This window comes from Pongo abelii, chromosome 9 (assembly GCF_028885655.2).
Source record: "Pongo abelii isolate AG06213 chromosome 9, NHGRI_mPonAbe1-v2.0_pri, whole genome shotgun sequence".
Classification (NCBI taxonomy): domain Eukaryota; kingdom Metazoa; phylum Chordata; class Mammalia; order Primates; family Hominidae; genus Pongo; species Pongo abelii.
Genome location: NC_071994.2, coordinates 57,147,541 through 57,171,192, shown reverse-complemented (window position 1 = coordinate 57,171,192; position 23,652 = coordinate 57,147,541). Strand labels below are relative to the sequence as shown.

General features: G+C 43.8%; 1 protein-coding gene across 19 annotated transcripts in view; it reads left to right on the top strand.

Moving 5' to 3' along the window:
* Positions 1-23,652, top strand: part of NAV2 (neuron navigator 2) — an 882,771-nt gene that overhangs the window by 828,848 nt on the left and 30,271 nt on the right. For all 19 annotated transcript variants that reach the window (XM_063728134.1, XM_063728135.1, XM_024254960.2 and 16 more), the window contains 8 exons: positions 3,901-3,984; positions 4,342-4,453; positions 6,414-6,559; positions 9,355-9,527; positions 17,197-17,350; positions 18,537-18,699; positions 19,431-19,531; positions 22,006-22,101. In XM_063728134.1, the coding sequence (XP_063584204.1) occupies positions 3,901-3,984; positions 4,342-4,453; positions 6,414-6,559; positions 9,355-9,527; positions 17,197-17,350; positions 18,537-18,699; positions 19,431-19,531; positions 22,006-22,101 (1,029 nt within the window). The remainder of the gene's footprint in view (positions 1-3,900; positions 3,985-4,341; positions 4,454-6,413; positions 6,560-9,354; positions 9,528-17,196; positions 17,351-18,536; positions 18,700-19,430; positions 19,532-22,005; positions 22,102-23,652) is intronic.

The following is a 23,652-nucleotide window of genomic DNA, read 5'->3' as shown; positions in this document are numbered from 1 at the left end:
GTGTCCAGGAATTTATCCATTTCTTCTAGATTTTCTAGTTTATTTGTGTAGAGGTATTTATAGTATTCTCTGATGGTAGTTTGTATTTCTGTGGGATCGGTGGTGATATCCCCTTTATCATTTTCTATTGCATCATATTTGATTCTTCTCTCTTTTCTTCTGTATTAGTCTGGCTAGCAGTCTATCTATTTTGTTGATCTTTTCAAAAAACAACCTCCTGGATTCATTGATTTTTTTGAAGGGGTTTTTGTGTCTCTATCTCCTTCAGTTCTGCTCTGATCTTAGTTATTTCTTGTCTTCTGCTAGCTTTTGAATTTGTTTGCTCTTGCTTCTCTAGTTCTTTTAATTGTGATCTCAGGGTGTCGATTTTAGATCTTTTCTGCTTTCTCTTGTTGGCATTTAGTGCTATAAATTTCCCTCTACACACTGCTTTAAATGTGTCCCAGATATTCTAGTATGTTGTGTCTTTGTTCTCATTGGTTTCAAAGAACATCTTTACTTCTGCCTTAATTTTGTTATTTGCCCAGTAGTCATTCAGGAGCAGGTTGTTCAGTTTCCATGTAGTTGTGTGGTTTTGAGTGAGTTTATTATTCATGAGTTCTAATTTGATTGCACTGTGGTCTGAGAGACTGTTTGCTGTGATTTCCATTCTTTTGCATTTGCTGAGGAGTGTTTTACTTCTAATTATGTGGTCAATTTTAGAATAAGTGTGATGTGGTGCTGAGAAGAACATATTTTCTGTTGATGTGGGGTTGAGAGTTCTGTAGATGTCTATTAGGTCTGCTTGGTCCAGAGCTGAGCTCAAGTCCTGGATATCCTTGTTAATTTTCTGTTTCGTTGATCTGTCTAATATTGACAGTGGGGTGTTAAAGTCTCCCACTGTTATTGTTTGGGAGTCTAAGTCTCTTTGTAGGTCTCTAAGGACTTGCTTTATGAATCTGGGTGCTCCTGTATTGGGAGCATATATATTTAGGATAGTGAGCTCTTCTTGTTGCATTGATCTCTTTAGCATCATGTAATGGCCTTCTTTGTATCTTTTTATCTTTCTTGGTTTAAAGTCTGTTTTATTGTTTTATTGGAGACTAGGATTGCAACTGTGCTTTTTTTTTTTTTTTTTTTTTTTTGCTTTCCATTTGCTTGGTAAATATTCCTTCATCCCTTTATTTTGAGTCTATGTGTGTCTTTGCACGTGAGATGGGTCTCCTGAATACAGCACACCAATGGGTCTGGGCTCTTTATCCAATTTGCCAGTCTGTGTCTTTTGATTGGGGCATTTAGCCTGTTTACAATAGGAATGCCCGTAACTGGAATCATGGGTGACAATCAAATGCAGAACTGAAATCAATGGAAATCCAATCATTTACATTTAACTTTGTCTTTCATTTGCAATATGAGGATAGTAAATGTTCTTTGAGACATCCAGGCCCTGGCCTGTCTCCTTTGTCAACTATGTGACTGTCACAAATTGATTGGCTTTGGTTTTGCCACACTCTCCAGGGCAAACTAAAGCATATCTCTTTATTTTAAAATGCAGAGGCACTGTCTCCATGTTTTTTGTTTTTTGTTTTTGTTTTTTTTTTGAGACGGAGTCTCGTCTCGCTCTGTTGCCCAGGCTGGAGCACAGTGGCACAATCTTGGCTCACTGCAAGCTCTGCCTCCCGGGTTCACGCCATTCTCCTGCCTCAGCCTCCCAAGTAGCTGGGACTACAGGTGCCCACCACCACGCCCAGCTAGTTTTTTGTTTGTTTATTTGTTTGTTTTTGTATTTTTAGTAGAGATGGGGTTTCACCATGTTAGCCAGGATAGTCTCGATCTCCTGACCTCAGGGTCCACCCACCTCGGCCTCCCAAAGTGCTGGGATTACAGGCATGAGCCACCATGCCCGGCCTGTCTCCATTTTTAATAGAGAGGGAGTGCAATCAGAGAGAAGCTAACTATTCCACTTAACATTTCTACTACAAGTAGAAATGCTCCCTGCCAGCGGTTGATTCTAGAGATGTCTTAGTCTCCACCATCCCTGTGTAATGAAGTCTAATAACAGGCCTCTCTTTACCCCTCACATCTCTCCTTAGATTGAAATGTCACTGCACCTCCTCACAGTGCACGGCAAAAGCTTCTTCCCACCCACCCCCCCATGCTTATCCAGCGTTGATTCCTCACTGTGTGTGTCAGTCATCTTCTCCTCTCGAATTTCACAGCATGATCAAATCTCACCTCTCCCAAGCTCCTCCCATGTATCCTCTGCCCTTCTCATCTCTCTTGTAGCTCACTGTGTTTCTACTCCCCCTGTCTACACCTGTGTTCTCAGGTACTCTCACTCCTCTCATAGTTTCTCTTGTCACTTTCTCGTTCCCAAACCTCCTTCTTTCCCCACAAGTGTCCATGCATTCCTGTGTTTTGCAGTACCTGAACAGTTCATAGACCATTTTCACTGGTCTTGTTTCATTTAGCTGAAAATAACCCTGGGAGGTAAATAGATACTGGTACCATTTCATAGATAAAGCTGAGGCTACTAGGATTAGGTGATTTGCTCTGTGTTATGGGTATTCAGAAGGAACTACAGGGAGAGCTGAAGACCTCTAACTCTAAATCCTGTTCCCTTCCCTTGTACTACACTGCCTCCTTCATCTAAGTGCTTTTCTTTTCAATCCTTTAATTGCTCATCCAACGTATATGATTGAGTGGCTGTTTTTGTACCAGCAGTGTGGATACAGTAAGGAGCAAGATAGACATGGTGTCAGCCCTCATCAAGTGCACAATCTGGTGATCCTTCTCATCTGCTGCTCAAATGCCTCTCACTCTTGGACATGCCACTATTCCCTTATACAAGTAGAGATTGGAGATTAGAAGATCCTAGCTGCCTAATGGCTTCTTCAATCTATTGCTGGAAATTCCTTAGCATGACTGTTTGAAACAGCTCCATTCTTTATTTTTGGCTTTAATAACATTACCAGGATTCTCATTCAATCAACTAATATATCACCTACTACTCTGCTTCACAGTCAAAAGCTTAGTGTTGGGGCACAAAGTTACCTCTTACCCTTGAAGAGAGTTGCAGAGCAAGTGGCAGTCAGGAAAATGCCACATTTGCCCATTCTTAAACTTACTCTTTTTTTGTATTTTAACATCTCTGAAAATTAGATGCTATTTTACTTATAACTGGAAGCATTTAAGAAATTCTTAGAAATATAAAATAATGGTACATCTTATGTCATATTCTAACAGAAGTGTATAAAACTACGTGAAAGCCTGTGGGAAAGTGGTAACCCCCTGGAGGAACTGGGAAACATTTCTCCGAGGAGGTAGCAGATGGGCCTTTCAGTGGCTTTTTATTAACCGGGGTTATAACAAGCAAACTATGCCAACCATTTTGTTTGTTCATTCTACTAACATGCTTAATATGAGCCTCTATTGTGAGCTTAGCATTTGGTGAACAGAAGATCATCCTCCATTGTAGTAGAGAAGACAGCCATACATTACCAATTACAAGACTGCATGTATTTTTAACTATGATATCTCAAAGTGTATATCAGAAGTACAGTTTGCTTGTGAGAGTGCATATGAGGGTGTCGTGAAAGTACGAGCCAAGAGCTCTTTAGACAGACAGGTAAAAATTATTAGGCAAGGAGTGGGAGAAAGGGTTGAAAGGGAAGAGCATTTCAGGTAGAGGGGAAAAGATGTATAAGGGCCCTAAGGTGGGAAGGAGCACAGGTTGTTTGAGCAAGTAGAAGACTGGAGTGACTGGATCCCAAAGAGTGGTGGAGAGTGGGTTTCAAGAGGAGGCTGAAAAAGTAGCCTAGATCAATGGACCCACAGGATTTTCATCTTTAAGAGCCAGACACCTTCTAAGCACTCTTGCCTTGCAAGGTAATATAACTGAGGTTGTGTCTTCCCCTCCAGGCTCACCTTGTGGCAGCCTTTGAACAGAGTCTTGGTAACATGACAATCAGGCTCCAGAGTCTGACCATGACAGCTGAGCAGAAGGTAAGGCAGAAAGGGTACTTTAACCCTCCCTACTTGGAGTTAACAACAAACTTGAAAATACTATTCTTTCATTTCAGATCATTGTGTGGATGTTAATGTATTTCTTGAACAGTTAAAGTTTAATTGTAAGGAGTCCAATCTGTTGAGTGAAAATATGACAGATTGATAATGGCATCAATGATAGATCTTGTAGTTATAATCCTACTCTTATGTGTTTGTTCATGCGTGTTGATCCATCTGAAAGGTTTTGTTGAGCTACTTCATTCCCTCTCCTCCTGTGTTGAAGCCAAGTTGTACTTCAGTTGAACTCTGTACAGAATGATTTTAGGCTGACCAATAATTTTTTCTGTTCCCTAGGATTCAGAACTGAATGAGTTAAGAAAAACCATTGAGCTGCTAAAGAAACAGAACGCAGCTGCCCAGGCTGCCATTAATGGAGTAATTAACACACCTGAGCTCAACTGCAAAGGTAAAGTAAGGGAAACAGCCTTTAGCCAGAAGACCTGCCTGCCCTTAGGAGCCCTCCCCTGACATCATATGATGCAACCTCCTTGCTAGAAGACAGTGTCTGCGTAATTCAGCTCCATGTCAGGCGGGCAGGACCTGGAAGGCAAACACCTTTAATCAAGTCACTTCTTGCCTCTACAGAGATGGTTATGGTAGTTCATCTTCTTCTCTGATATATCTGAAAAATGGAAGAAAACATGTTTCTATTGGCAGAGTGTTAAAGTATTTTACAACCCTTAATTTCACTAGCACTTTGATATTTGCATGCTGATATATGGCGTAAGCTGAACTGAGTTCCTCCCTTATTTGTCCAAGAAAAGATTTCTTTTTTTTTCTGAGACAGAGTCTTGCTCTGTCACCCAGGTTGAAGTGCAGTGGTGCAATCTTGGCTCACTGCAACCTCTGCTTCCCGGGTTCAAGTAATTTCTCCTGCCTCAGCCTCCCAAGTAGCTGGGATTACAGGCATGTGCCACCATGCCTGGCTAATTTATGTATTCTTAGTAGAGACAGATCTTGCCATGTTGGCTGGGCTGGTCTTGAATGCCTGTCCTAAGTGATCTGCTCACCTCGGCCTCCCAAAGTGCTGGGATTATGAGCATGAGCCACTGTGCCCAGCCCAGGAAAACGTTTCTAAGTGAATTATTTTGTCCTTGTATATCTTGGGGTAATGTAGGAGTGCAGGTGAGTTAGCTCTCATAATAATAATATTAACAGTAATAGTAATCATAGAAGTAATATAGAGAGCTAGGATTTATGGAACACTTACTGTGCTCTAAGGGCAGTGCTAAGTGTTTCAATGATTTCATTATCTGGTTTTCTTTCTACAACAATCTTGTGAGTGTGATTCTCTTCTTTCCTCATTGTACTGATGAGGACACTAGTGTTCATAGATGAGAGTCACTTTCTTTTTCTGTTTTCGAGATGGAGTCTCACTCTGCTGCCCAGGCTGGAGTGCAGTGGCATGATCTCCGCTCACTGTAACCTCTGCCTCCCACGTTCAAGTGATTCTCCTGCCTCCGCCTCCTGAGTAGCTGGGACTACAGGCACATGCCACCACGCCTGGCTGGTTTTTGTATTTTTAGTAGAGACAGGGTTTCACCATGTTGGCCAGGCTTGTCTCGAACTTCTGACCTCAAGTGATCTGCCTGCTTTGGCTTCCTAAAGTGCTGGGATTACAGGCATGATCCACTACACCCGGCCGAGAGTCACTTTTTAAGGTCAGGGATTAGGGAGAAACTGAAGTGGGGCTAGAACCTGATGAGTTGGTTTGACCCTACAACCAGTGTTCTCAAAGACCAGCCTTTAGGTGTAGTTCTGTCCTCATGAGAAAAACTATCTGCAAACTTTATGTCAGATATCACACATTTTCAATAGCGGTGTTGTTTAGTCTATTGGCCTCCTGAAAAAGTGATAATAGCTTTGAAATGGGAAGGATTTGCAAATGAGTTGGCTGGACAGAGTCAAGGGTAAAGAATATCCAGATAGAGGGATAGCACATGGAAGGGCCCTAGATGAGGCAGGCATGGCACTTCCAGAGGGCTGCAAGAAGGCCACTGTGACAGGAGCCCAGAGAGCAGGAGAGGGAGGGGGCTAGCAATGAAGGTGCCAACTGCTCAGTTCACAAGCACATTTCCACACCTATCTAAAGCTTAAGAGCTTGTGTTGGGGAAATTCTCCCTACACCTCCCTTGACTTCTGTTTTGTAAAGTGGGGAGAGATAGACCTCATTTAATTGACTGAAGAGGGCAATGCACTCACCTATTCAAGGATCTTAGAAACAGCTGTAGGGAACAGAGTTGATGTATATGTGGAAAACACCCAGTAGTCCTCAGGTGGGTGGGTTTTGCTTAAAGGGCAAAATACTGAGATAAAGAATAGGGCTCAGGTTGGCAGCTGCTGATACACCCTGCCTTGGTCTCCAGGAAACAGCACTGCCCAGTCTGCAGACCTCCGCATCCGCAGGCAGCACTCCTCAGACAGCGTCTCCAGCATCAACAGCGCCACCAGCCACTCCAGCGTGGGCAGCAACATAGAGAGTGACTCAAAGAAGAAGAAGAGGAAGAACTGGGTGAGTGCACACCCACTCTCCTGGGGACTGACGGACAGAGTCAGGTGCAGAACTGGCTGCTGCATCCCCCCAGATAAAGTCCAGCCCAGCTACTAACTGTGGAACATAGCACTTTGGGAGTAGATCCCAGGAAATGGTTTGTGGATGAGTTTTTACTAAAATCAATATTGTACTCAGCAAAATACTAGAATCTGTAACATCCCTACCACCTTGTATTTTTTTCTCTTTCATGAGACTTTTCATAAAGTACTCATCTTTCATTTCATATATGTGTCATTTCTTCCTCATTATATGTTGGCCACAAAGTTTCAGGTACTAGAGCAAAGTTATTCTTAAATGGTTTCTTCATAGATCCAAAATATTTTTTTGAGCATATTGCTAGTTATCCCATCTTTAGCCATAATCTTTATCTATTTATTTACACAAATGCCTAGAGATAGCATCAAACCAACCCTCTCTTTGAAAACTTTTTGACCATGTCCTATAAATAAAAGTTTCCTAATGTCAGTGTTAGAAGTTAGCAAGTAGTTCTAAACCAGGGGTTGTACCTCAAATAGCAAGTTTAATAGAATCAGTCTCCATTACAGTGTTTCTCCATGTGTTCATAATCCCAATGAGTTATTTGAATTTCTGTACAGTGGTGCCTTGAGTGGTTTTTTCCACTCTCCCGGAAAAATTCCACCCCCCACTCTCCATCCAGTTTTTTAGTTCTTCTTTAAAGGCTACAGAGCTGTGACAGATTTGCTATCCCTTGTCTTCAGTGCAAGAATATCTCAAGTTGATCTGGAGTTGACCAGTGGCTCCTGTTCCCCATTTGTGCTGACAGCATCCTGTTTCACTAGTAGCTTCAGTGTCCTCATTCATTCTGTACACTTCTCACTCATTTTGTGTTATCTTGGATGGGTGGCGAGGTCTAGTGATACAGACGTCAGGGATTTAGTAATTTTGGTTGTCGGTGACTTGCATTGGAAGCAAGCTAAAAAGCCAGTTTAGTATGACCCGCTCATCTTTCTGATTAAATTTTCTTTTTTAAGTTACTAATGGCTCTTAGTCAACTTATTTGTTATGACTAAACACAGATAGGATTAATTCATATTGCTGTCTCTAATATGCAATCGATAAACATGGTCTGCTTTGATTTTCAAAGGACAAGAGAGATATTTTCTACGAAAAATAGTGGTTATTCCATTTTCTTCAAGAAATAAAACTTGCTTATGTTGCTTTAAGACAATTCCCGGTTATCAGTCAAATCAGGGAAGATGGATAATTGGCATCCTCAGCTAATCCCAAAGCTTAGCTCTGTCTGATCTTTGTAATCTCCTCTTCCACCTGGCTTTTCACCAGAGGTAAAGGCAAGGATTTCAGTTGATGGCTTGTGTCCCTAATCCTTCTGTTTCTGTGACTGCTCTCTGGAAATATTATCAGAGGTAGGAAATGGGAGAGAAAAGGGATCTAGATTTGCCCACAAGCTGGACATGCGGTTTATTACAGATGAAACCTGTTGATGGGAGAAAAATCTCATCAATTTTTAGAATGGCCTGTTTTCTGAATTTTTCAGTGGCTAAGAAAACCCCTGGAATGTATTTTCACAAGGAAAAAAGACTTTAGAAAAAGGAAATTACTTTTAAAAGGCCTGTTTTCAAGATGAAACATTAGTTTTTGGCCTAGAAAAATCTGATTATGGCTTTCAGAGAAGACATTGCATTTTAATTCTTTATGTTCTCATTGAAATGTTTAGGTCTCCATTTCCTGCAACAGAGTGGGGGGGAAAAGAATTTTCAGATCCATCTCATGATTTGGGGAAATTGTAATATACTAGTTCCTTTCCCCCCATATGGTTAATAAATTTCTTTAAAATAACCATTTTCTGAGTAACAAGTGAGATGGCTAATTCGCTGCTTATTAGATTATCTTCTTATATACACAAATAGCTGAAACTCCTAAGTGGATAGGTTAAGGAGCTATACAGACATCCAGGGCCAGTGTAATAGTGAAGCTAGAATTGCTCAAAAAAGAAGACATCCTCTCCAACCTCCCCAAAAATTTAAAGCACAGAGAGGTGACTGACAAGAGAAAAAAAGAGAATGAGAAGCACAGGAAGGTGGGAGGCAGCCATTTCAGCCAGACAGGGAAAAGCTGGAAGAACTGGAATTGTAGAGGACTCCCCAACCTGCTATTCCCTTCCTTTCAGAAGGGAGGAATATGCCCCAATGCTTTTAAAGATTTGTGTTCCTACTGGAAACCTCCCCTGTGTGTGGTGTTTATTATTAGCCATGTTGTGTCTGAAAGTCCGAAGCTTTCCCTGTCACTGGCTTTCTCTGTTAAAAAATTGTCTTTTTTCCTCCCCCTTCCCCATTTTTGCTTGCGTTTTCTCTGGCAGGTCAATGAGGTAAGCAAGACCAACTTTAATATCAGATACCAAGCTAACCCATCCATTGATATGACTAACCTCATCCTCATCCATCACCGTGTCTGAGCATCCTGCTTTGTTGCTGTGTAACCTCATCTTCCCAACATCCATCTGCTGAGCCAGGCTCTGTCTTGCTGTTGGCATCTAGTCTTGAACCAAGAGTAGGCATGGAATGTTACCCACAGGTGCAGTCCCTCAAGCTGGCAACACCAGATAACTCTTCCTCCCTTAATGCACTGATTCAAAAGAGCTCTTGGGAACCTCTTCCATTGGTGGGGGGAAAAACATGGGAGAATTAATCGCTTTTTTGTGTGCATGTCTCTGTTTTGCCAAGGCCTAAGCATTGGTTGCCCCCGCTGTGAGACTGACAGTCTTGTATATTCAGTTACGCAGCTCCTTCAAGCAAGCTTTTGGGAAGAAGAAGTCCCCAAAATCTGCGTCCTCTCATTCAGACATTGAGGAGATGACGGATTCTTCTTTGCCTTCCTCACCAAAGTTACCACACAATGGGTCCACAGGTTCCACCCCACTGCTGAGGAATTCTCACTCCAACTCTCTGTAAGTCTGTCTGTCTAGTCAGATAACATCTTTGACCCCGAGAACCCTCTCCAGTAGGAATGGCTAGGAGTCCTGTTATGACACATCTGCTCCTTGGGTTCCCTTATGCTTTGCTTTAATAGGACTGTGCATGTTCTTTCAATGCTTTAGGACTGGGAAAGTTGAAAGAGAAAAGAATCTTAGGTTTTCGTTCTGACGGTGTCAATATCCATAACTAGCTGGTTGGCCTTAAGCAGGTTACTTAAGTTCTCTTTGTTTCCATACCTTTATATGTCAATTTGGGATAATGGTTTTTGTGTACGTATCCTAGCCCTAAGAATTGAATGAGATAAATGGATATACAGGAGCTTGCTTCCTGCAGCAGTAAGAAAGGCTGGCCTGCTCAGTAGGGCTGGATTTCTTTTGAGACCATGGTGTTCCAGGTCTAGAATTAAAGAACTGGAGCACAGGTAGTCTGCAAGGAAAGTTGTCAGAGAGATGAGACAGTGCATGGAAGAAGAGGGAAGTCATGGCCAGGGTCAGGACAGCCACTGAGATAGGGTTAGAGAAAGAAGTTTGGTTGTATAAACTTCAGTTTCCTCACTAGTAAAAATAGGGTTCATTACATCTACTTCACTGGATTCTTGGGAAAGCCAAGTTAAATACCATGCATGAAGGGCCTTTTCCATGCTGTTCCATCTTTCTTCATTCTCAGGGGGCCAGGTCTGTGGAGCTGACCCTAAGTCCACTTAACCAGCCAGCCCACTGAAGACAGCATAAGTGTCTTAAAGCCCTGCCTTAGCAGCTTACCAGATGGGTAGAGGGAGTACAGGCAAAATCAGCCTGTCCAGAGGCCAGGTCTTTGTAGTGTACCAACTGCATGGGAGTGGAAGAGAGGAAACAGAGGATAGTAGGGTTATGACCTTTTTTGTGTTTTGTTTTTGTTTTTGAGATGGAGTCTTGCTCTGTCGCCCAGGCTGGAGTGCAGTGGCATGATCTCGGCTCACTGCAACTTCTGTTGCCCGGGTTCAAGCAATTCTCCTGTCTCAGCCTCCTGAATAGCTGGGACTACAGGCGCATGCCACCATGCCCGGCTAATTTTTGTAGTTTTAGTAGAGATGAGGTTTCACCATATTGGTCAATCTGGTCTCGAACTCCTGACCTCAGATGATCCACCTGCTTCGGCCTCCCAAAGTGCTGGGATTGCAGGCGTGAGCCACTGCACCCGACCAGGGTTACGACTTTTAAGCAACCTCACCCACTATTGAAACATGGCCCTGTCAGGGTCTCTACTTTACTGAGTTAGATGATCAATTCCTCTTTTCTTGGGGAGCAGCCTAGTAAAAGGTAGCCACAGGGATGTGTACTTCCTACTGCTACGGGTGAGGGTAAAACTGAATGGGGGAAGGAAGAAGGACACTGAGGCACTGGACTTCGGTTTGGCCCTGTAGTGCCCAGCCCAGTGCCCTGTGTTATTTTGAGTGAAGAATTAGACAAATGACTGAGAGGGTGTGTCCTCCTCCATCTGCAGAGTGCCTAAGGAAGGAGTAAAGAACCAGTTGCCTGTGACTCTCACACATGCCATCATCCCAAAGCATCCCAACTCAGTTGTCTCCTGATCAGGAGAAAAAGGAACTCATCATGTCTTCTTTATTGATTGATTTAAACTTTTTATATAGCAACCTGTGTGAGCAGAGCACTATTTCAGATGCTCTGAAGAGACCAAAAAGATGTTAACAAAGCCAGGTGCAGTTACTGTCGCCTGTAATCCCAGCGCTTTGGGAGGCCAAGGAGGGAGGATTGCTTGAGGCCAAGAGCTGGCAACCAGCCTGGTCAACATAGTGAGACTCTGTCTCTACAAAAAAAAATTTTTTTTAATCAGTCAGGCATGGTGTTGCATACTTGTAGTCCCAGCTACTTGGGAGGCTGAAGTAGGAGGGTCACTTGAGCCCAGGAATTTGAGGTCCAGTGAATTGTGATCACCCTGTACTCCAGCCTGGGTGACAGAGTAAGGCCATGTCTCTATTAAAAAAAAAAAAAAAGTTAAACAGATTCTCCACCCCTGAGAAGAGTAAATACTAGTGGAGACATGACATAGTACAGTTCATTCTACTCCTGAACTTTCACTCTGAAGGCCCCATTCTCAGTTGTGTTTACGATAAAGTGCAAGACAAAGTTCCTACTCAGGGACCCTGTATTCCAAGAGAGGAGACGAACGTTAAACAAATAAATCCTGAATAAACTAGGAAAATTAGAGAGTGCTAAGAGCTAATGCTGTGAATTAAAACAGTGCTGAGATACAGAATACCTTGGCAGCAACTTTAGATAGGGTGGTCAGAAAATAGCCCTCTGAGTAGGTGACATTTCAGCTGAATCTGCATGCCAGGGGGAGCCACTGGGTTAGTTTCAGCAGGTAACATTAGCTGCTGTAACAAACTCAGCCCAACGCTCAGCAGCTTTACATATGACTTTATTTCTTGCTCACTCCAAACCCAGTGCAGATAGTCCTAGTCAGCAGGTGGCCTGCCCTCTAGTGATGTAGGCACTGAGGCTCCCACTATCCACAGGGCCCAGTCCACTGCTCAACGTTCTGTGTCCAGCCAGTGGGCGTGGGGCTGTGGGAAGTGCAGAGGAACCTGCAGGAGGGTTTTTAAGGACCAGGCCTGGAAGAGGCTTATGTCCCCTCTTCCCACAGTCCACTGACCAGGACTCAAAGCCATACCACCTGCAGCAGAAGAAGTGAAGGAGGAAAGGGGCTTTGGTGAACACATAGCAGCCTCTGCCACCCCAGCCTCCCAATGAGCAGGGCAGTCTTCCTGACCCAAAAAATAAATAACACAAGGAGCCTGATGTAGAAACAGGTTTGATGTGTCTGAGAGAGAGAGGGATGGACAGCATGACTTCCCACATATGCGAAGAGGCTACAGCCACAGACATAGTCAGGGCCTAGAACATGCAAGGCTTTGAAGTGAATTCGCATCTGATTTCATGTATAATGGATGGGTGTGGTGGAGTTTGAAACAGGAATATGAGATAATCTGAATTTACAAAGATCAGTCTCTGTTCTGTGTGTAAGCAATATGGGGAAGGGAGATCACCCAGGGGCTCTTAGCCACTCTGGCCCACTTGTTCTTTGAACATTCCAATCAGACTCTCCACCTCAAGGCCTGTGTGCTTCCTGTGTCCTCTGCCTGGTATGCTCTTCCCTCAGATATATATTTCCTTAGGTCTGTGCTCAACGTGACTTAATAAGGCCTTGCCCATTCACTTGCATAAACCAACATTCCACCACGAGCCAGTGCTCCCCATGGTCCCTTTGCCCCTGCTTCATTTTTCCCCATTGCACATGTTGCCCCCTGACACCTGACATAGATGTTTTCCTTGATTATTTGTTCTCTGTCCCCCACCCCAACCCCAGATCTACAGTAGAAGCTCCATGGAGGTAAGTACTCTATTGGTTTTGCAAGCACTCAAATATTTGGTGGAATGAATGAACCACTGATAACAGTGGTGAGTCCTGGATGGATTTAGGATATATTCTAGAAGAAAAGTTGACAGTGTATGGTGATGGATCAGATGTGAGTGCAAGAGAAAGAGGAGAGGCATCCTGGGATATTCCTAGATTTACAACTTGAGTACCTGGGATGAGTGGGAGACACAGAGGAGAGCAGAGTGGGGAGTCGGAGCACTACTTTGGTTACATTAAATTTGAGATGCCAGCAGACATCCATATCCAGGTCAACCAGCCTGGACTTCCTAGAGGTGTAGATTTGGGAGACACAGACTCATAGGTGGTGTCGAAAGCTGGGTAACTGGAAGAGTTCTCCAAGGGGTTGAATGAAGACGAAGATGATCAGAGGGCACAAGGGCAAGAGGACTGAGCTCTAGTGCACTCTGATATCTGAAGTTCAGAAAGAGGGAGTTACAGCTGCCGGCCAGCAAGGTAGGAGGAAACCCAGGAGCAGAGAGGGGAAACTGTTGCTGGAGGGAGTAGGAATGGGGCCAGATGCTGCTGGGCGGCCAAGTAAGATGAGCAGAGAGAGGCGGTGATGCACTCAGCTATGCAGGACCATGGCAGAACTATCCTCCAAGCCACTTTCCCCAGAGGAATCGGGCGGGGTTGGCTCCTGGCTCCCCAGCCCTTTTCTTACATTCCACAGCATCCATGCACGCTGGAGATGTTTGTTTTTGGTCTCGTTTTCCAAAGGGTAGGCTGAGAGCAAATGCTTGTTTCCAACCTCGAAGGGTTTGTAAGAATGTGCAAATCTAGATGTGAGAGGGAGTTCAAAGGCAAAACCATAGGCAGAGGAGTCGGGCTTAGGAAATTCCCCAATCCGTGGGCGAAAGGAATGGTAGTTGTGGTAAGGCAACGTTTTCCCACACTCGAGGCATTTTAAAATTAGGTGTGCCACCAGCCCTGACTGTGGACAAGACAGTGGAAAAAGGCTTGAATCACAGTTAAGGGACTGAGTAGGAAGCAACACACATAAGTTGTCTTCAGTAAGCAGTTTATGAAGTGGACAAGCATAGTGTTGAGCGCCTAGTGGGTATAGTTCAGGAACACAGGCTCTAGAGCTGAGCAGACCTGCCAGGTTTGAATCTGCTTCTATCATTTTTAAATAGTGCAGTCTGGGGCCTGTTTGTCTCCATGTCTCTGCCTCCCCTTTTTAAAACTGGAGATAATTACAGTACCTCTTCATGGAGTGAGTAATGTACAAAGGAAATGGAATAATATACTTCAAATATGTAGCCCATTTGTTTAGGTATTCCATAAGCATTTGTTAGGTACCCATTATGTAAATGTGATCAGATGCCAGAAATGATGCAGAGAATAACCCTGGTCCCCGAGGAGCCAGCAGCCAAGCAGAGGTAACATGTTAAGTGAAATGAAATTATCAGCGATATAGCAAAAGTCTAGTCAGGGAAGGAACTAGGGGAGAAGGCTCTGTCTTGGGCATTAGGATTAGGGACTGAAGCTTAGTTAAGGCTGCTGCAAAAGAATGTGTTTTCTTTTTTTTTTTTTTTTTGAGACTGAGTTTCGCTCTTGCCTCCCAGGCTGGAGTGCAGTGGCGCGATCTTGGCTCACTGCAACCTCGACCTCTCAGGTTCAAGCGATATCTCCTGCCTCAGCCTCCTGAGTAGCTGGGATTACAAGTGCCCGCCACCACAGCTACACCACCCAGCTAATTTGTGTATTTTTAGTAGATACAGGGTTTCGCCATGTTGGCCAGGCTTGTCTCGAACTCCCTAACTCAGGTGATCCACCTGCCTCAGCTGGGATTACAGACGTGAGCCACCACGCCGGGCCAAGAATGTGTTTTCAACATCATGTCTACGTTATAGGGCATCTGTCTCATGAGGCCTCATCATTGTGTGTTTCTGATAGCTGACTGCTTCTGGAGGAGCACAGGGAGGGCAAAGTCCTCCCAACACAGACTTTCTTCATTTCAGTTTGGTACCTTTTGTAAAGTCAAGGGTTTGGGCCAAGCTCTGCAAAGTAACCCATGTGATACGTTCCACAACGTGAGTGCCAAGAAGGTATTTTCTCTCTTGCCGAGAGCTTCCTGGGAAAAGGGTGCAGATCAGGTGAAGATGACTTGAGCAAGGTGCGTTATTGTGGAGTGCTGGACAGACCAGCCTCATATGGTGTCAGCCAGAACAGACTATTCTCTGCAGTGAATCTGAGTCTTCAAGATCTGTGTAGGACATGATTTGGCTAAGAAGGGAGTATCACGGTGGAATTTTGTTCAGACTTTACACTCCATTTAAACCAAGAAACCATAGTCTTCTCAAGATAGAACCAGTTTTTGCAAGCTCCTCCTGCAAACCTCCCAAACCAAAGAAAGAAAAAAAAGCATGGTTCTATCAGTAAACCTCACAAACCACAGGCTATTCAAAGTACAGAGAGCTGAGAAAGGATGTTGCAAATTCTAAAGACATTTCTTTCTCACCCTTTTAGTCCTGAATCTATTGGCTTCGTCTCTCAGAAGTGTGAGATGGAAATAATTAGATCATTTTCAGGAGTTCTTTGGGTTTTTCAATAAGATTTTGAAGCTAAGAATCTTCCTTGGTGACTGGTAACTTTTAAAAACATAAGGTGGTTTTACTGTGTCTCTCAAATCAAAAAAGTTCAGGTTCAGGTCAAGAAAAGAGCAACAGAAACATTTGGCTATTCAAGTGTTAAATTTTTCTTCCAGTTCTTTCTGCCCCCGAAATACAATTTCATCTCTTTTAACAATTTTATAAATCATTTTCCTTTGGGAATTAAAATTTCCACACCCTCATCCAGTTTTACAGGTCAGGTTTTGTTTGGCCCCAAACCCATAGCTTGGGTCTTGGAGAGCAGACTCGTGTGATCATTTATTTCTGCAGAAACCACATGCTCATCATCTCCTTTAGACATAATCGGCTTCAGCTTTGTAACTTTATGAACTTGAGAATGGGGGTGTTTGGGGTTGTTTTTCTGTCTTTAGTCCAAGAAATGTCAAAGCTTTCTATTCTGGATCACCCAGTAACCCAGATGCTAAGATCGTTGAAACTCACAGAACTATTTTTTTTTAAGAGAACTATCTTTCTTAACATTGCAATTCATCACGACTTTTATGATCTTCTACTTTGTACTGATTTGCCAGGTGTTTGAAGAGCAAACCTAAGTAATTAAGGAGCCTAACCTAGAAGAACCACCTCTTCAGAAAGAGGAACTCAACAGGGTCCCATGGTGACCTTGACCTGGTGTGCAGCAGGGAAAAGAAGATAGTTAGCCAGGCTGTTGCAGAGTTTTCAGATACAACTTTGGCTTGCCTGTCACACCATCCCGTCTGTTCTCTAACTCCCTGAAGAGGTTTCCCTTCTTGACCTGAGTGTGTTAAGCAGTGTTGGGGCTGAGCGAACTAAAGAAGGTTGATCTGTCTAGACACTTTTAGGGGAGTGAGTTTTCAGAATGTGATCAGGAACAGATTAACACCTTCCACACATATCTTTAGGTTTCATCCCCATTTTGGCAAATAAAATGGGCCCTCAGTTGTTTAATAAAGAAGTTTCTGATCTTTAAAACAGAAAGCTGACCCTGCTTCTCTGAGTCGGTTTGGAACTCAAGGGCATGTGGTGTCATGGAAGCCCAGCTGTGTACACATGGTGGGGGAGGGGGTTATCAAACTGGAAGGTTACTACTCTCTTTTGCCAGCGCCTGCTTATCCTTATATTACTGGAATTTTGCTGAAAGGCACACCAAAGCCATTCTGATTGCCAGAGCTCAGCAAAGAAAGAATGTAGAGACTGAAATCTTGTCTCTAAAATAAAAATAAAAATAAAATTTAAAAAGTGAAACCACAAAAAGCAGGAAAAAAGTGAAAGACAAAAATAGGAATGCAGGAAAAGAGTGAAAGACAAAAATGGGAACAAAGAAAAAGGACAACAAATAGAAAAGTAACAATACAGTAAATAATAATCTAACTATATTAACGATTTTAAACATCAGTGGTCTAAATAAACCAATTTAAAGAAGAAAAAAAGAATATAGAGAAGGAATAAAATCTGTTTTCAGGTGCTTTTGGTATTGTCACCCCCAGGAAGCACCAGGCAGCTGGTTATTCACAGTTACTGCTAAACAAACCTGATGATTGATGTGGACCAGTGTTCAGTAGGGGACTAAAAGGAGCTGCTTTCATCAGTAACATTCCTCTTTCCCTAGGATTTCAGAATGCATGGATAGTGAAGCTGAGACCGTCATGCAGCTCCGAAATGAGTTAAGGGACAAGGAGATGAAGCTGACAGATATCCGCTTAGAAGCTCTCAGTTCTGCCCACCAGCTGGACCAGCTCCGGGAGGCCATGAACAGGATGCAGGTGAGAGCCCGGGAGCATGGGCTGAGCTCAAGGCTGTCTATGAGGGAGCTCCCAGAGGCTGCTCTCCACTAAGCCCTGAGGGCTACATCAGAATCTGGTGGCAGCCCTCGCTTTCCCAGCCTCTATCTCTTTTCAGTCCCTCCCACACATTGCTCAAAGACCAGTCTTTTAGAAGAATAAGAGTACCCATGCTCTTCCTTTACATAATACTTTTAGTGACTCCCCTGGTGCCTGTGGCATGTGGTACAGTCTCCTTCACCTGGCCTTCAAGGCCTTCTGCAGGGTCCTTTCCACTGTTAATCCACACCACCCTCCCCAGCTCCTCTTCCCAGAATCTACTCGCCAGCCAGATGGAGTCGCTGACTGCCCCCTTTGCATCCTTGGGAATTCCTCTTTCATATTGTTCCCTCCACTGGGTATATTCCTCTGCACATCCAAGTTAGACCCTTTCCTTAATGCTCGGCCTGATGCCTTTCCAAGTCTTGCAGCTGGAGAGTTAGTACCCTCATCTGAGTATTTTTGTAGATTTGTTCTTACAGCCCCTCCCACCTTCTGCCATGAAGTGAAGACATTTGGGTCTTCTGGGCTTTTTGCATACCTTTCTCTGGACATAGCACCAATGCCTTGCACATTGTAGGTTCTTCGTGAATATTCATAGAATGAAAGATACCTCTGGAGTCTGCTGGGACCTTAATGGAGTCAGTGTTTCCCAAAGGAGGTTCCCTGAAACATTCTTTCCATGAGAAGCTCTATGACAGGAGAACACCTTGATCAAATATGTTTGGAAAATGCTGCACACCATGTGCCTCTGTTCGATTCATGGCGTAGAGGAGCTCATTAAAGATTCTGAGAAGTCCTGCAGGAAAGAAGCCTGTAAAAGCCAGAGTTGCACAAACCTCTTAGATCATAAGACTCTTTTTCACTTAATCCTCAAGCAGCAGACTCTGGGAAGCATTTCAGAGGTCTTTTCAAAGGCCTGTTCTCTGAATGGATGGACCTCCCATGGCAGCATGTCTTGTGTCTACAGCAGGGGCAGCAAACACTGCTGAATCTCTCTGAGGGTGTTGTTCGCCTTGGGTGGGAGACCAGCCTGGTTTCTGCAGGGAACTTTCAGATCCTTCCTTCAGAAAAATCTTGTTCACATTACTTCTGCCTACTAAGGGAGCTTCTCCATTGCTCTTTGCAGAGTGAAATAGAGAAGCTGAAAGCCGAGAATGATCGGCTGAAGTCAGAGTCTCAAGGCAGTGGCTGCAGCCGGGCTCCTTCCCAAGTGTCCATCTCTGCCTCCCCGAGGCAGTCCATGGGCCTCTCCCCGCACAGCTTGAACCTCACTGAGTCAACCAGTCTGGGTGAGTGGCCTACAGGGTTTGGGGGCAGGAATGGACCTAGAGCTGGCACCCTGATCTCTAAGCGAAAGCCCCAAAATAAGCAGATCAACAGATCAAATGGAGAGGCAACAGGCGTGTGTGCACTTGGGGTGTGTATGTGTCTGGGTGTGAGTCTGCTACCAACATGAGCCCAGCCGTTAGATTGCTCTCATGCTTTGCTCCAGCACCCCAAATTCTCCAAGCCCTGAGCTTGGATCCCCTCACCCACCATGCTGAGTTCTGTTTGATCCATTTTAAGAGGCTGACCTGCAAGCTGAATGCTGTACACAAACCCCATAGTAGCAGGTCCCAGTTGGGGCAGTGGCTTGGTCTATGATCTTCCTGCCTTCAGGATGGATTCCAGGCTGGCGCAACCATCAGTGAACACAATCTAGGTTTTCTTTGTAAGCGTATTAAGGCTGATGCTTTTATTTTTTATCCATGATGCTGCTGCTGTTGTTGTTTTGGTTGAGTCTCTCCCTCGCACTTCCATCCGGCAAGGTGCATTGTCAGCCTGCTGGTTCTTTGGTTGGTCCACCATTGGTTTCTGTGATTGCATTCTCCATTTTGCCCTCTCCTCTTCCCCTACCCCCCCACCCCCTGCACCCTGACACCTGTTTGTCCCGCTGCTGTGCCAACCAGCAGCGGGGGTGTCAGGAAGCTGGCTTTGCTGTCCCCATGTGCCTAAGGCTGTTGATGTTTTCCATTCGCAGACATGTTGCTGGATGACACTGGTGAATGCTCGGCTCGGAAGGAAGGAGGCAGGCATGTTAAGATAGTTGTCAGCTTTCAGGAGGAAATGAAGTGGAAGGAGGTTAGTTGGATCCCTTTCCCTGCTCTGCCTGTCCCTCCCCCAGGTAGAAGTACCTAGCTTAGTGATCTAATGGTAAAACCTGTATCACCTCGGAGCCTAAGGTGATTTGGAAATACTACTAACGCTTCTCTTAACTAACCATAATCCCTTGCAGCATTCTGACACAAGTAAAGTGTGTGAACGGCATTTCCCTTTCTCGTGTGCTTGAAAGTCTAATAAAGAATACTAAAAATGGTCCCACGTTTCACTTTCATGTAATTAACTAAACACTAACATGCATTGGAAAGGGCCTTTCTGAATGTAATATACTTCCAAAGCACCTCAGAGGCAGCTATGCACATTCAGCATGTAAGATACAGAAATAAGCTGACCACATGCAGCAGACCAAGAGCACCAGTTTTATCGGTCATCAGTCACCAAGAGTAGACATCTTGGTAGACATCAAGGGATGGAGATGCCAAGCCCTGGGAGCATGCAGGTGGCTGAAGATAGAGCTAGTGGGGCGTCCTGACTCCCCAAGGCTGGGGAATCTGAGTTTTCCTAGTACGGTTTCTGTTCACTTCCAAAGTCTAGGAACTTCCAGAGTCTATACCACTGCCAGAGACTATTTTGGGATGGGGGCTAGAGCTGATATTGAAAGTTGAATTTTAGCCAGTGATTAAAACTCTGAATTTTAGCCAGTGATGCTTTGAATGACTATTTCTCGAATAAATGTGAAAAGGCCTCATGAGTCACCATTTCAAGTTCCCTTGAGTTTTTTGTTTGTTATTTCTTAGTATTTCTAGCCAACATGCTACTGTAGTTTCAGACAGCTAGGGAACCCACAGAACAAAGCATCTGCAGCCAGACCTTTCTTAGGGGATTCAGCTTTGTGGCTGGCCTGCTAGCCTCACTATAGGGGGTAAGCTCAGCATTTTGGCACTTCCATTAGTGTCATCTAGCCATGAAATATACAATAGATAGCTCCATTTTCAAAACATAGCTAGTAAAGTGATGGACTGTTAGGGGAAACTCATTCTTTTTTCTTTTGTTTTTCTTTTTTTTTTTTGGAGACAGAGTCTCACTCTCTTGCCCAGGCTGGAGTGCAGTGGTGCGATCTTGGCTCACTGCAACCTCTGCCTCCCAGGTTCAAGTGATTTTTCTGCCTCAGCCTTCCAAGTAGCTGGGACTATGGGTACCTGCCACCATGCCCAGCTAATTTTTGTATTTTTAGTAGAGATGGGGTGTCACCATATTGGCCAGGCTGGTCTCGAACTCCTGACCTTGTGATCCACCTGCCTCGGCCTCCCAAAGTGTTGGGATTATAGGCGTGAACCACCACACCCGGCTGGGAAACTCATTCTTACAGTAAATGCAGGTTATACCTTGTGGACTATTTATTCTAGTGATTGTCAATATGAACAGATAGAGCATACCTTTTACAAAAGTTTACAAGTCACCTTCAAAAGTTATATTATTCTGCATCACTACAGCATCCAGGTGAGGCTGGTTGACCAGGGATTATTATCCTCATTATATAATTGAGAAACTCAAGACCCCAAATATTACTTATTTGAAGTCAGGGGCAAGTGGTGGGGTCAGATCATGTCACTGCAAAACTGGTGCTCTTTTCTCTGCTGATTTTGCTTAGCTGCCGTATGACACCTCCCCCACCTCCGCCCAACCACGCTCCTGACTCCGATCCTTATGAGCATGTAAAAACCCAATATTATGGCATGTTCTGTCAGCTTTTCTTTTATCAGTGTGATCCGGTTAGCTGCCACTACGCAAAGCCCTGTGAACAGAGATGCAAAAGAGTTAGAAAAAGATGTTTTGAGAGTATTCTTCCCAGAGTTTTACTAGTTTTCTGAGTTGCACATGTTTTAAGTTTTAACAAGAATAAAAACAATAAATGTTATTTAAAAACAAGAAAGAAGAAAAAATAGAAACACATTTTGTCCTGACAATGTTTAAGATCTAGTAAGGAGGTAAACTTGATATGCAAAAATATGACAGAAATACCTAAAACTAAATATAAATTAGTACAGACTATATCATTATATAAGTTATGTACAGAATTGCCGAAGCAATTTAAGCTCTGAGCCTGATGGGGTTAATCACTGAAGGCTTCCTGGAAGAGGTGAGTTTGTAAGCAAGGTTTGAAAAGGGAGAGATGCTAGACAGATGTGGAGAGAGTTCCATACAAGGAATATGTGATTTGTGCCCTGTCTGACACATTTACTTAGCAAAAGTTTCCATATTCCAGAGAGGAAATCCTCTCTTCCTGACTCTTGGACCGCTGTTTTAGCAGTAAAGCAGGGAAAGGTATTAAGACTATTACTTCCACCTGAGTTATACCTGGTATTAATACAAATAGGACTTTTATTCCCCTCTCAAACCATTGGCGGAGTTCTAAGGCAACCTGAGTCCTCTGCTGAACTGAGTCAGAAAAAGATCCACCTGTTTTTCACCTGTGTACATTTCCTTACCCTTAGGATTCCAGACCACACCTCTTTCTTATTGGCTGCATTGGAGTTAGTGGCAAGACGAAGTGGGATGTGCTCGATGGGGTGGTTAGACGGCTGTTCAAAGTAAGTGTTTCCAGACGGCGGCTACAGCAAACTACCTAACATGGGCATCCGGGCCTGGGGAGGTAAAGAGAGGTTGATGTCCTGAGCTTGGCCATTTCTCAGACCTGTCCCCTTCCCTACATGTTTATGTTGCTGGAACTTGTTCCCTGGCTCTCAAGCGAATGGAAGGACAATGGTAAGTACAGACTGGTCATCGGCCAAATTCTTTCCGTCTGCCCTTTGCAGTGGTGGGCCAGCTAGTGAGTGTGATTTGAGCAACTCTTTGATCCTCTCACAGTGAACTGCTAATGTCCAACTCTCTTTTCACCTTAGAATTGTGTCTTAGGACATATGCTTTGGAGTATGTAATCTGTGGCCAGGGCTTAGACATCTGATTTCTAGCCTTCATTTTGGGAGATTTGATCTGATTTGCCCGGTATCCTGTGCCAACACTTCAGAGTCTTTGATTTGTTTTATGAGTGACATTAATGTCTGATCGACGGCCAGGCTCAAGGATGTTGCCATACTTATTTCTCTATTCTTTTTAATCACGTCATTAGATTGGGTGTTTGCCATGGGATAAATAACTAATGAGTACCAAGGTGGACCTTGAAACACACAGGGATTTGAAGGAAGCTTTTGGTACATTTTTTCTATTGTCCTGAAGTAAGTCAACAACTATAAGTGCTCATTAATCATATTCCCTGAGTAGTAATAATAGCCCACGTTTTTTGTGCCAGACACTATGCCAAGCCCCTTATATTATCCCATTTAAAGGTGAAGAAAGTGAGGGTCAGGTTGGGCACTTGTTCAAGGTCATGGATCTAGATTTAGACCACGTTGGTCTAGTTTAGTTGGTCTGACTTCAAAACCTAACTTAACTATTATGTTGGTGCAAAAGTAATTGCACCAACATAATTACTTTTGCAACAACCTAATAGTACACTATAGTTTCTTTCTAACAGCTAGATCCAGGTAGCCTCATACAAAGAAAATTCTGTTTTTTGACTGGAGATTGTTCCCCATCCTGGTAAGCCAGCCTATAGAAATGAGACCAGAGAAGACATATGAATGGCTTAGATGGACCGATTCTCCTACCTAGGCCAAAAACTTATCTCTGGTGATGGGCAGTTGGGACATCCTTGGAGTAGAATAACAATTTGGGCTGAAAAGAGTCACATTGACATCATAGTAAGTGAGGAAATGAGACCATGCAAGGCCTGTTACTGGGATTCCACCTAAGTCATCGTGCAGTCACCTCCTAGTACATGGACCTTAGTTCTACATTTACTAACCTAAAACCTTTTGTTCACTCAACTAAGAGGGAACACTTTCCAAATTAAACACACATTTTCCTTCTCAAAGATCTAGAGCTGATTTTTTCTAGCAGTCTGCATTTTAATCTCTTTATATGATCTTTGAGCCAAAAGAAGGGGATGGAAGAGAGATTTCCTGTCAAAATTACTTTTTCGTGAATTTTCCAGCACCATTCATAGGCCCTGATGTCTTCAAGACTTCAGCCGAACTTAGGAAAAGCAGCCTAGCTTTTCCGTGCTTGGTTCATCCAGACTA